Below are 13721 nucleotides of genomic sequence, written 5' to 3' on the forward strand. Positions count from 1 at the left end.
AGCGCCAAACTAATGCGGAGTAAACATGTTGGGGGCCACACCCAGGGCTTTTATGCTAATGCTTCTGTTGTTTTGTTGCCCAGACCTGAAAAAAAGGATTGGATGCAATCAGGAGTTGGCCCGCGCTGAGGCTACGCATTATGCAGGATAGTTCAAAAGGGGTGATGTCAGGTTTGTGTTTGCTATCTGGAGACCTGAGAGGTTTAGATCACTGTGTTAATCAGTTTCTAAAGCTTTTGCAGAAGATTGGTACTCTGCATTTCTTCCCAAATCTGGCTAAAGCACGTAACGTTGTTGAAAATCAGGCTTAATATTTTAAGCATTACCAGACATGACATCAGCACCTAATACGCGTTGCAGTCACGTGGAACTGAAGCCTTTCTCAGCTCATCTTTGTTTACTGCGTGTCGGATAGTTGCTCTGCAGAAGCTGCTGTCATACAGTATGTTTTATAGCAACACCTTTTTTTGACAACAGTCTGCTATTAGTGTACCGTACATGTAATCTGAGCGGCGTGACTTACCATACTGAGCATCGTTGAAGGTCCCTGCCATGGTTTTACATGACGAGTTGTCGCCGCCGCACACTCCACACTTGTCATTCCTGGCCTTGGAGTTGAGGACGTGGTCGCAGCCTGCTTGCTGAAGAAGCACAGAAGTAGAGAAGATAGACATTTGTGATTTTATGTAAACCATACTTAAAAAGAGCAAAACTTTTGCACACCAGTAGGACGACAAGTGCGTAGAAGAATAACCAAGGTAGACCTTCTATAAAACACACTTGCAATAAAACATACTGCATGTCAGAAGGTCTACGTACCGAAACGTTGTGACTGAAATATACCCATATGCAAGTGAAGAAGACAGTGTGCAGGAGTTTTTTGTTATATAATGTAAACCATACTTAAAAATGATTAGTTTGAATGTAAACTTTTCACTGAAAACTTAAACTCCACCCTTACAATTAACTACAAAATGTGAATCATGTATAAGTATGACTAGGCTGACAGCGTTAGTTTTAGTTTTTTGTCTGCAACTGATGACAATTAAATCATGTGTGTGTGTGCGTGTGTGTGTACATAGGTTGATTATACCCTGCAGAGGCCTTGAACACAGATGTCGTAGGTATCCGGTCCACATGGCGTGCCGTCGGTGACGCGGTCCTTCAGCTGATAGTACGCCGTAGTCCCAGCCACCCGGCAGAAGAGCTTACAGCGATCCTTCATTAGTACTGCATGGAGAAAGAAAACAAACAATGGAAAAAGTTGGACTATAGCTAATGTGATTATTGAAATTAAAAATCCTGAACAATAACAAGATGAAAGGCCTCAAGATGACTTGCACATGCTGATGAAACAAAACATATTTTTGATCCTTTACCATCTTTTTTTGCGAAGTACATAGGAAACTTGCTGAATTTGCCACATTGGTATCCATTGTTTGGAAGAATCATTTTGTATCTGACAGCGCACGGGCTCCGGGGCTTGGCCTGTTTGCTTGTGTAGCATCAATTACATAAATGAGTCACTTGCAGTAACTAAGACAAGGTGGTCTTTGCCAGATGGTAATGTCATGTAGTTGAGCAGGGCATCTCAGGAAAGAAATGAGATTTGGCTTGAGGAAGGAACTCTCTAGTCAAGTAAAGATTTAACCCTTGCAGCTCTTATCGTGGGTTTGCAAGATATGACAGAGGAAAATGACACACCCACAGATAGACTCTAACTCTTTTCCCCTGATGTATTAAAACTGCATTATATTGAAAAGCAGTAGATACATAGACATCACGATTTTGCACGCATTGGCCTTCACATCCCTCCCACGCACAATGTGGTGTGCAGAGTTTTTGTTAAATGCACCAAACATACTGTATCACTGGCTTCAAACTACATTGTATAGTTGAATGTAAATAGTATCCGTCTTTGATGTCGCCGCTCAGGTTACCACGCAACATTCAAATGACATGCTTTGGGATTACATCGGTGTACTCACTGCCGCTGTACTTGGGGACCCAGCGGACGGTGGGAGGTAGACCGTTGATGTTGAAGTGCTTGCCGTCAAACTGAGAGCACTGCTCTTCGCGGAAATCTTTCCGTCCTCGTGGACACGGCTCAGTGTTGCAAGAGCGGAACTTCATCCTGCGACCGACACAGAACTTGCCGCCGTTTCTGGGCCTAGAGCGAGACGAGGCAGATCACTGGAGCTTAATTTCAATTTCCAAAAAACACTTTTGTTCTTGTTTGACTGGACTTTATGACTTCATGTCCACATTGTTTACATTTAAATTCACACTCAGGAAACAAGCGCTCTCTTGATTGGCTAAATGAATCTGACATGCAGGTTTCAAACTCACTTCAGATTGTTTACAACTCTCATTCAGGCATGACTGCTCTCTTTTTCACTGCTTCTCTTTGTGGTTCAGAGTCTAACACATATTAACAGTCCGTAACGGGTGTTGTTGTCATAACAGCCTGATCCTTTCTTACTCAGGCTTGTTGCAGTCTCTGGCGGTGCTCCGGGTTCCTCCACCACAGGACCTGGAGCAAACACTGTAGGGCCCCCAGGGACCCCACTCCCCATGGACTGGCTGCAGGTCCAACTCCTTGTTTACACACATCCCGTGTTTGCAGTACTGCGAATGAACAGACACACAGAAGAAAAAAAAAATGACTGCAATTGCTACAGACCCTGAAGACAAACACAGACTGCAGAGTTAGTGCAGGCACAGCTGGGAGTGGTGTTCCTCTGTTCCTTCTTAATCCCCTGTTTAGATCTCAAGCTATATTTTTGAAAGGAATCCTAATTCGGCTATTGTTTACCCTCGAGGAAGGCGTCCAACTCCTCCAGCTGTCCAAAGAGAAATGGGAGTGGGAAAGGAGTGGCAGGGATACAGACAAAAATAGAGATATTGGAAGACGGGAAGTGTCTATGAGAGAAACCACAAACTGAAATGGACAGTCTGTGGTGGAACACTCCCTCACGTCATGTCAGAATATATGTGGGGGTGTTCTTTTCTTCTAAAAAACATATGATGATATTACTAGCATGAAGTCACACCATTTCCCACATGGGCTCTCTGTTTCGGATGAAGGGGATATAAGCCTGAAGACACTCATCAAAATGAAAAGCATTTGCTATGACACGGAGGATTTGTTTTTTTCGGCTTGGGTTGTAAATACAGAATTACATAATCTCTTTCATACCGTACAGCGGACCGACTTTGTCATAGAAAATAAGGCGCCTGGTATCATACAGTGTGTACCCGCTAACCAACCTTTGCCAAGAAGTGCTAACACTGCTTTCTTAAGCAAAGCACGGCAGGCCCATTTCCCTTTGTGTGTAACCAAATCCCCTTCTCAGTGGCTAAGATATCTGAGGGTCCTGTTCACTGAAAGAATGCAGGACAAGACGGCGTCTGTCTGGGTACGTAGCCAGCCGTCCGGGCTCATAGGCACGGGGAGCAGTGGCACCATGATAAGGAAGAAACTCTAGAGTTGTGATAACAAGAGGAACACAGTTCATTACTGGCTTGTCATCAGGAACTCCCTTCTGCTGTTCAGCTGTCTATCTCCTCAGATACAAAGCTTTTAAACCTTTCTTTGCAGACACCTCCCTCTCACTGTGTCTCCTCACAGAGATTTGGTCTGTGAGGTTCATGCACAAGTTGTTACTGTTAGAATTGCCAGTTCTTTCCTGATGAGAAATGCAACTACTATCATTTCAACTGGCCACACGCCCGTTCCACTACAAGATATTTAATCCCCTTCTCCAGATAAAAAAAGACTCTGGAGACCTGAGAACAGAACCATGTGAGATCCGCTTCAGTGGATTTTCATAATTACGCTCATAAACCAGGAGGGTTATCAATCAAAGTCATCTCCATGACAATAGATAATCTGACCAGTTTCTGCTTCAACATGAATTCATAATTTACAGCCATTACCTTAGGGGAACACCTGCAAACGCACATAGCCATGCACACAAACATGTAAATGTAAATATACAGAGAATTTGGCACCGCTGCCTTTTACTATCCCGGCCCAGTTTGCCAGGTCTAATGATGGAGTGTAAAGTCTGTGTATTATGACAGACAGGTGTTAACAGCTGCAGGGTAGTGACTAAAACAAAGCACAAACAGTTCCATAATGCAAACCTGGTTTGAGTTTCTTCCTGTCTTGTTCCACTGTAAAAGCAAAATGAGGGCGCTGATCATTTTGTCGGAGCGCAAACAATGGATTTAGAAAACGGGTTAAATAAAAGTGACTAAAAGAAATATAATAAAACATCCACATGAGTGGAAAATGGCTTCCACACCACTAAAAGGCAAACAGGTGCAGTTGAGCAACCTCCTCGAGACAAAACAGCTAAACAATCGGAGTTCATGGAATCGTCAAAGAAAGACTTTTTAAAGAGTTTTCCTAAAATGTTTATTGAGAGTTTTCCTTTGACCAAACAAAGATTTTCTCTCCCCTTATAGCTCTCACATCCCCCTTTTCACACCCCGACTTAGGGGACTGTCAACCGGGACCTGGGCACCCCCTATATACCTCAGCCACCCATCCCCCTTATCCCCTTGCAAGGGCCACGCAGGGACCACCACAGTGCAACCAGGCGGCAGAACCCGAGGAACTGTCAAACACAAGGCGGACTGTCTGTCAGAGAGGACCAAAGCTTGTGTAAGCCTCTGAGGCATTCCACTCCCCCCGCTGGCACCCTGTGTTTACAACCGTTTTGTTTGGCTTGAAAAGGTGATGTGGGTGAAAAGAAGAAAGAGGGAAAAGTGGGAGTGGAAGGAAAAAAACATCTGTGTGAGATGATGTATGTGTGTGTGTGTGTGTGTGTGTGTGTGTGTGTGTGTGTGTGTGTGTGTGTGTGTGTGTGTCTGTGTGAACGTGAGCATGCACATGACTGTCTATTTGTGTGTGTGTGTGTGTGTGTGTGTGTGTCTGTGTGAACGTGAGCATGCACATGACTGTCTATTTGTGTGTGTGTGTGTGTGTGTGTGTGTGTGTGTGTGTGTGTGTGTGTGTGTCTGTGTGTGTGTGTCTGTGTGAACGTGAGCATGCACATGACTGTCTATTTGTGTGTGTGTGTGTGTGTGTGTGTGTGTGTGTGTGACTGTGTGTTTGTGTGTGTGTGTGTGTGTGTGTGTGTGTGTGTGTGAATGTGAGCATGCAAATGACTGTCTATTTGTGTGTGTGTGTGTGTGTGTGTGTGTGTGTGTGTGTGTGTGTGTGTGTGTGTGTGTGTGTGTGTGTGTGTGTGTGTACCTGTGAATGTGCATTAAGTGTGAGAGTGATTGCTCAGAGTCTGGAGGCATCTGGGGGCCACGCTCAATTCCAATTAGCCTCTCTTTTCCAAAGTGCATAACACACACCCTTTGAAAAAAACGCTGAGGTGAAAGGCAAACAAAGCTCAAACAAGCATTAAGGACAGAAAGATTGTCAAAATTTGCCCTCAATTAGGAATGTGGTGAGACATTTCAAGGTCTTGTGAGAGAAAAACCTGTCCAACTGTGACCAGCACGTGTTTCAAATTAGGAATTTCACAAAAACACACGTTGACTCAACAACTCATACCAAGACATGTGCATATCTGAATACACACATATATATATATATATATATATATATATATATATATATATATATATATATATATATATATATACTTTCATGCATTTTGCACATTTTACTGGTTATAGATAAACACTTAATGCACACAGGGAAACTCACACCGTACTTTTGCCACTTTGCTCTCAAATCACACACCAACACGCTAAATAAAGTTTAACCACCTCCGCCATGCAGCCACAGAGAGTAGTCACCAGCATACTAACCCCAACAGTGGGGAGAGTATCTAAGTACAGCAGCATCTGCTCTGAGCTCGTCAGCTGGCTGCTTTGGAAGTTAGTGCCCTGTAATTGCCAGGAAACTGTTGCAGAGAGCACCTCATTTCTGAACCCAAGCCATACATCACTGCAGGAATGAGAAGGCAGAGGACTGATTTAAAAAGCCCTCCGCTCTTTCATTTCAACACGGCCATTTCCAAAAAGGCTTCACCTTTCATGTCGAGGTGTCTTTCTCATGGCTCCGGGTTCGGAGTTCACTTTGGCCTTGGCCTGTTGGAGGGGGGTTGGGCCGTGTCTGTGCCACCGATGAGTCCTCTCCGCAATGCTTAATTAAAAACCTGAAACACCTGCGGTCACCTGTGGACCACCGCCGTTGAATTTCAATAAGTCACGATGCACTATTACAAATCTAATAACTTGACCTGGAGGCGAGAGGCGATAGAGAGCCGTGAAGCTATTCGGTCGTAAGGGATTCTTTGCGTTGCTCTCGCTGGACGGGCAGCGGACTGGAAATAAGTCAAGTGACATCTGTTGTGATAAACTGGATTGACAAAGACTCATTTTTCAGCCGAGGCGTGCATGTTTTCCCTGTTAGTTCCATATTTCCTCTTTCCTTTGAGTTGAAAGGGTTTGAAGACAGGAGGAAGAGGGATGGTATGATGCAACCGTGGCCCCAACCAACCTCTCTTCTCACTATAATTTGTTTCCTATCCTCTTTTTCCTACTCCCCCCCAACACCAACTTTCCAAGAAGTGTAAGGGTTGTCATTAGAGTGAATGAGTAGTTTAGCCCCATCAGCTGTTCCATTCACGTGCACTTCAGAGACACTTTTACTGTCCGTGTTTCTCGCATATCAGCTCTCTACAACTGCTGAGACCCACATTCCTCTTGTTATCTACTAGAAACTTGCCTTCAATCAATATTCCTTTTTATTAACAATGGACTTAATCATTACCTTGATTGTGAAAGGTGTCCTTTGTAGTGACGGAGAGCAGCTATCATCCTGCTATGTTGCTGTGCAGAGATGTTCAGCCTCTTTTAGCTCACTATTTTCTTTTTAAACTCATATTATTTTTTGGTCAACTGGGGAGCAGCAAAATAAGCTGTAAACACAACATTGACATATGGAAATCTTATAAAGTCGATGTTACGTGTAATATCATAAAAGGCAATTGTTTGCTAACACGTCAGCCATAACTGCTTTATAGGGAAATACACAAGTCAGATGTTGTTTGTGTTTTTAATTTTGTAATAATTAATACCTTCTGCTAATAGGCAATGAATACATCGCATTCTATACAATATTTTAATTTCAATAACTGTGTACATACATTTTTGACACATTGTGACAACACAATATGATTGTGCAAATTAATCTCCCTCCTTCAACACAGCCAGCAATGAAAGCTCCACTCACTGGCTACTGGACACAGTAATTCCATGTGAATGCCACAGAAATGTCCGTGATGATGGCAAATCAAAGTGGCAACATCCTGCAAATATCCAGAGATTAGCAGAGAGCGACACTGATTCCAGTCACACAATCCCAAACTCCAGCACACACACACACACACACACACACACACACACACACACACACACACACACACACACACACACACACACACACACACACACATTCACACAAACACCCCGTCCCCACATCATACGACAAGTCTGTCAGGCTGCCAGGGAGCTCCAGCCAACACTCACCGCCTGCGCCAACAGACTCCATTCTGCCCCGGCTTCACTTTTCAAGACCTCACTATCTCACTCTAATTGGCTGAAACCAGAGCAGGTCGTCATTCTTTTCAGAGGAATGCTCTGGAAATCAAAAACAACTTCCCATTTGTTCACTTACACTAACCACTCAATTAAGCCCCGTTAAGAGAATCTGGGAAGCTTTTTGGGGGTTTAACACGTGAAGAAAAAGCTCAGCGAGCAGTCGCCGAACTAAATGAGACGGAAAACTCTTGAATATTTTGTTTTTTTTTCATTTTTCAACTAATTCCCAAAAAGTTGGCAAAGGGGGCTTTCGGTTTAGGCCAAATTCAAAGTGACAATAAAATGGACACACATGAGAACAATAAGAACTTTGGCAACAAAACACCAGTTTATTCAAGCTCTGCCGCCGCTTTTTTCCCTCCGCCACCCACTGAGCAACGACGTGGTGAGAGGCAGCGCAGGGATCTTCAAATGGTGGGGATGTGGATACAGGACTAAGCCCGGCCCGGCTTTGGCTTGACAGGCACTTATTGACCATGCTGGCTGGCCCCTAATCTACACACACACACACACACACACACACACACACACACACACACACACACACACACACACACACACACACACACACACAACACACACACACAACTGTCCATGTGCTTACACGTACATTCAATGAAGATAATTCAGCAAGAATATAAATGCAACACACACACACACACAAATAAGTGCTACATGCATGTATGCACACACAGAAAGCAAAAAGGACACACACAGACGCAGGGTCCTTTGAAGAGTGAGAGGGACCGAAAAGGGGGGGGGGAGTAGGGGAGAAAGAGCAGGAGAAGAGAGGATGGAGGGGAGGGGAGGGGTGGTGGCAGTATTTATAGACAACAAGTGATGGGATGCCCTCGTTAGTGCACGGCCCACTGAGCGAGATGACAGACGCGCCGCCAAAGGTCATGTGACCGCATTACTCACTCCGGCGCCCTGTGAGAGGGCCCGTTGAGCAACAGAGAGGGAGCGAGGGAGAGAGAGGGAGAGGCAGAAGTGGAGAAGCAGAGAGAGTCGGAGGAGGAGGAGAAGGGGAACAGAGGGGGAGAAAACTACCCATGAACCCTGCAGTGCCCGTTGCCCTGTTTCAGCTGAGCTGTATACAAACAAACTTTTTTTTTTTTTTCACTCTTTCATTCAGAGGACGTGCCTTTCTCCCACTTTTTGGGCACTGACCTCAATTACCCGATGCGGTCACAACTTTGTTTCGTAACCCAATTGAACAAAAACTCCCCCCAGCTAGCTGTTCAGAAAGACATACTTTTTTTTTTTTTTTTTTTTTTTACAAGAGATGACATTTTCGTGTAATCGCTAGAATGACATGGCAGGCTTTGGTCTAATGATAGGCCTCCGAAGAGATCTTTAAAGGGGAGCTGTGGTTACTAGGACAATACCTGCTGCTAGTTTCCCCCATAGAGGCCATACATAGTTGTAATCCTCCAGATCTGACACCCCCCCCCACACACACATACATTCCCCCTCAGGGCTCTGCAGACACCTCAGAGCCAGGAGCTCGACCCAAGACCCTGTAAAGCCTTAGACCTGAACCTCATGACTTCTTTGAAGAAGGAATGAGAAAGGAGTCGGCAGAAGAGGCGTGATGGCTGCAGAGCATTAAAGTTGTCAAGGAAAGGAGATGAAGGGAAGAAGAGAGGCACCAAGAGATACAGAGAAAGAACAATGCAACACTGATGCAAGAGAACCAGGAAGAATTATCTGGGTTTGTAGATTATCAGACTTTTGAGGCACACAAACATACTCGCACGCACGCACACACACACACACACACACACACACACACACACACACACACACACACACACACACACACACACACACACACACACACACACACACACACACACACACACACAAACACACCAAACCAAAATACCACATAAAAGAGCTCTTGTATGGGCAGCTCAGTGTCGGTGCAGGTTCTCAATCTCTTTCAACTCACACTCCTTCAAACAGCCCCCTGCATGAGGATGAACCTGGGCCCTCAGCACTACAAACAAAGGTGGGGCCTCCACTCAGACACACAAAGAAATGAAGGAAAACTGTTTGTGTATTTGTTCATATAGAAAACTACAAATAAATATATATATATATCACTATCATTAAAGCATCTCCTTTGAATTGTGTGGATTTATAGGGCTCTAGGGACATCCATGAGTGTTTGTTGGTCCACCACTGTGGTTCGGATCTCAACAAATAATAAATGGGCTAGTCTGTACAGACATTCGCAGCCCCCAGAGGATTAATTTTAATAGCTTTGATGATCCCTTGAATTTCCTCTAATGCCAATATGAGACCAGCCTTGTTGGATTTTTAGTGAAATGTTTTTGAAAATAAATGGTAGCATTTGGATACAATTTCGTACAATCATTTTCCCCAGAGGATGATCCCTTAACTTTCAATTTGATTCGGGGATCAACAGAAGATTAGATGGCTATGATAACATGCATCTAAATGTGGTTAAAAAGTATAAAGGAAGTGTTGATTCTCTTTGGCTATATTTCAGTGTTAAGTTGTTCCTTGTTACAAATAGTTATATTAATCTTAATAATAAACATTTATTAGCTGGTTTTAACTTTGAATGTCTAGGTCTCTTTGGACCTGCAAATGACCAAACCAATGTTTACAGGGCTCCAATAAAGACAAGACATCCATTGCAATCTAGCTAAGTCAGCTCAAATTGGGTTAAGGGTTTGCAGCTTATTAAAGCAAAGCACTTGGTTTAATTAAACCAACACCGTGTCTCCTCAAGTGTTTCTCCCACGTACGAGCTGAGAGCGGTGTGGGAGCGGCGATCCCAGGGCCATTACGGTTTAGCCTGGTTGTTGTAGTTGGATTAAGATGTTAGCTATCCCCCGTTAACCCCTTCTCACTAGACAGGGCTGATCCAGGACCTAACATGGTAAGGAGGGAGATGAAGCCAGATGAAAGGGATATAAGGGATATAAGACTTGCATGGCCCCAGATTTGCAAAGGGCACAAGGTTAAGGAGAGTAGAGATCCCTCCTTTCCTTTTCTCCTTCCCTCATGCATGTTCCCAATGCTAAACACCAGCCCACCAAAATCTCATCCCCCTGTACGTCCTCCTCGCTCCCCTCCTCCTCCCTCCTTCTCTCCCGCCTCCCGCACTGCGGAATCACTGATGTGAGGTCTTTTGTGAGCGCGCTGGCTGGCTTCAGCCTGGGCTCTGTTACGGCCTGACCACTGACCCACTCACCCGCCTTTTAAAGAGGTTTTAGGGTCATGGGTTCACAACAAGGTGACTCAACTGTGAACGGCGGGTGGCATCCTCTTTCAAAGGGCCCACGTCTTCACCTTTCCCTCTCAAGACCCTCCCTCTTTTTCGCCGCCCTCTCTCTCTCTCTCTCTCTTTCCTTTCCTCTCTTTCTCTCTCTGCCCCCCCCTCCCCTCCCCTGCAGCCCTTCTTTCCGTGTATCCTCAGTGACTGACCCGCCGTCTCAGCTCTAATTAGCATAGCATCCCAGAGCGAGGAGAACATGAAGGCTAATGGGGGTTGGGGCCCCGTAACAACACGGAGGGTAAAGCTTCAAGTTTCCAACCAGGGCCATCACCTGACCACATTTACATGGGTTTCTGCAACCAAATGCAGGCAGGAAAGTAATGCATGATAAATTATTCCTTTTTCTTGGTAGAGGAAGTGAACTAGAGGGTAAAGGCATCAGAATTCCAAGCAGCCCTGCAAGGGAGGCTTGACTTGTGTCTGCAATGCATTTTGTCTTAAATGCAATGAAGCGGAGGAACACAGACAGATGAAATACATTCATTGTTTCTAAAAATGGGGATCCCAAAGCAATATATAACTAATATTCTGTCTTAAAGTTTTAAAAAATGTGGTTTCACAGTAGTTGCAAACAATTTATCATGTGGTTTTTTTTTTGTACTCAAATTCTAGATGGGTGGGCTTTACTGCATCAGGATCATTAAGTATGCGAATTAAATGGCAGACTACCCCATAAAAATAGGAATTCTTGTGAGATGCATTTCAACCCACAACAGGACATTTAGGTGTAAGTCAAGGAGGGTTACAGTTAAGTTATTGGCTGTGCAGAATTTTTCAACAACTCGACCTACACCTGCACCCCCAAACCGACAGGCCTTGAACTTCAACTCCAGCACCACAATTGTCATAAAACGTGTTAATATAGGAAATCAAACACCTATGATCTGTTCATCTAGCAAAACATATTTACATGTGGACTGACTTACCATTCCATGTCCACAATCAGTCCCATCAGCCAGTGGCATGTGCTGTGTGCGACATCCTTTATGGTCCCCCTCTGCGCTGGTACACCACAGCCTCTTGCACTGTTTCTGTGGGGCAAAAAAAGTTGCACTTGCAATTAATGTTTTTGCCTGAATAGTAAAATATTTTTTCTATAATGTGAGAGAACAATCTTCCAACACATGCAAGATAAACTCATGACTAGAAATGTTTAACGGCGGATTTTAACTGCTACTTCCGCCAATATTGCATTCTTTCTTTTGGGAGGAAGATTGTGTGATTGCAGATCGGACATATGGTTGTTGGTTTCTTCAAACAATATTTCAGTAGTAGCAAGGACCTGACATTTTCTTTTGTGCTTTATTGGTTTCCAGACGTGTGCTAGATGCATTTTATATTACCCAGCATCAGGTCTTAATTAGCTGCTATGCATCCAACAATAGACAGAGTTTATCTGCATCTTTGAACATGAAAAAATACATTCCGCATGGCAATTTATAGATTAAATGAAGAGTTATAAAAACTTAATGCAATTAACTGACTACAGTTTCATATCTTTCATTTATGGATATCTGTTCTGAGGGTTCTCCTGCATCTCTGAGTAGACGACAATTATCTCAGATCTACTTCCACCTGAAGTCTTAATTCTTCACTTTTTAAGTGTGGTTTTGCTCATTTTGATAGCAAGCCAACTTACCATGTAAGGACAAATTTGGGAACCAGGTCCAAACATCAGTTCACACTGTCTGTTGGCATTGTAGATTTGACCAGGGAGGAGAGTAGGCAGCTCGTACGTCCTTCCCACCGGCTCATCAAGGAGGCACTCCCCATAGCCAGTGCTAAAAAAACAAAAGTAAGAATGAGTGTTCAGTAGATGAAAAAGGAAAGCACGAAAACATACAAATGTGTGCACAGACGCACAATTTCAAACATGTACACACACACATGCACAAGGCAAACTTTCATGGTAACATTTTCAGGATAATAAAGTATTTTCTGACCCCAAAAAGTATCAACACGTGTCATCTCTTTCATAAGAGCAAAGTAAACATTTCCATGTCTTTGTCGGTGATCATCCTCAGATGTGTTTTCCCCTGTGGGTGGTCTGTAAAGTTACCCAACAGAGAGACTGATATCACTTCCCCTTAATGGCCTGTTAGTAAATGCTGTCACTATGAAACTGGAGTCAGGCGCCACAGAATGATGAAACAGCATTTTGATACAGACTGAAAAGGTTCTGGGCGCTGAACACATTTTCATCCGAGGCGTTTTTATCTGTGCTCGAGAAAGGAAAAAAGGAGAATTTAGGATCATAACGCACCCTGATTAAGTTACATAAATCGGTGCCAGCGCCAGCATTGCAGCATAATGACAGATTGCACTGTGCCACACCCTAAGCCACGACACAGTACCAGAGACAACAAAAGCACAGCTGGACTGAATGTATGCACCAACGTCCTGCATATAAAATCATCAGCCTTCACGGCCCGTGAAAAGGCACAAGTCAAACATGTTCGCAGAGCGAGCCAAGGCTCAAAGGATCTCTTGTTTACTTTTGAGAAAGGAAACTGGCGGATGAGACATGTATAGATATGTAATTACACAGCGTGTCTGCACCGCTCTGACAAATTCAATCCGGGATTCGAGCTTCTAAAACACCTGCTCCATACAGCGCCAGTTGATATGACAGGCCAATAATTACACAGGATTATCCTGAGTTACAGTCACTTGTTTCCTTCTCCTTTCATTTCCAGCCATTATGTCAGAAAACTCAAGCAAACAGCGCTGGGTGTCAGGAGAATGATTGCACTAGAAGAATACAACTACAGTGGAG

At 44.0% G+C, this 13721-nt stretch overlaps 1 protein-coding gene across 1 annotated transcript in view; it reads right to left on the reverse strand.

Moving 5' to 3' along the window:
• LOC129107839 (A disintegrin and metalloproteinase with thrombospondin motifs 20) overlaps positions 1-13721 on the reverse strand; it is a 76519-nt gene that overhangs the window by 37902 nt on the left and 24896 nt on the right. The window contains exons 10-15 of the mRNA XM_054619421.1: positions 12585-12726; positions 11872-11976; positions 2483-2628; positions 1989-2170; positions 1094-1230; positions 524-641 (exon numbers count right to left, since the gene is read on the reverse strand). Coding sequence (XP_054475396.1) covers positions 524-641; positions 1094-1230; positions 1989-2170; positions 2483-2628; positions 11872-11976; positions 12585-12726 — 830 coding nt within the window. The remainder of the gene's footprint in view (positions 1-523; positions 642-1093; positions 1231-1988; positions 2171-2482; positions 2629-11871; positions 11977-12584; positions 12727-13721) is intronic.

Source organism: Anoplopoma fimbria, chromosome 19, assembly GCF_027596085.1.
Source record: "Anoplopoma fimbria isolate UVic2021 breed Golden Eagle Sablefish chromosome 19, Afim_UVic_2022, whole genome shotgun sequence".
NCBI lineage: Eukaryota > Metazoa > Chordata > Actinopteri > Perciformes > Anoplopomatidae > Anoplopoma > Anoplopoma fimbria.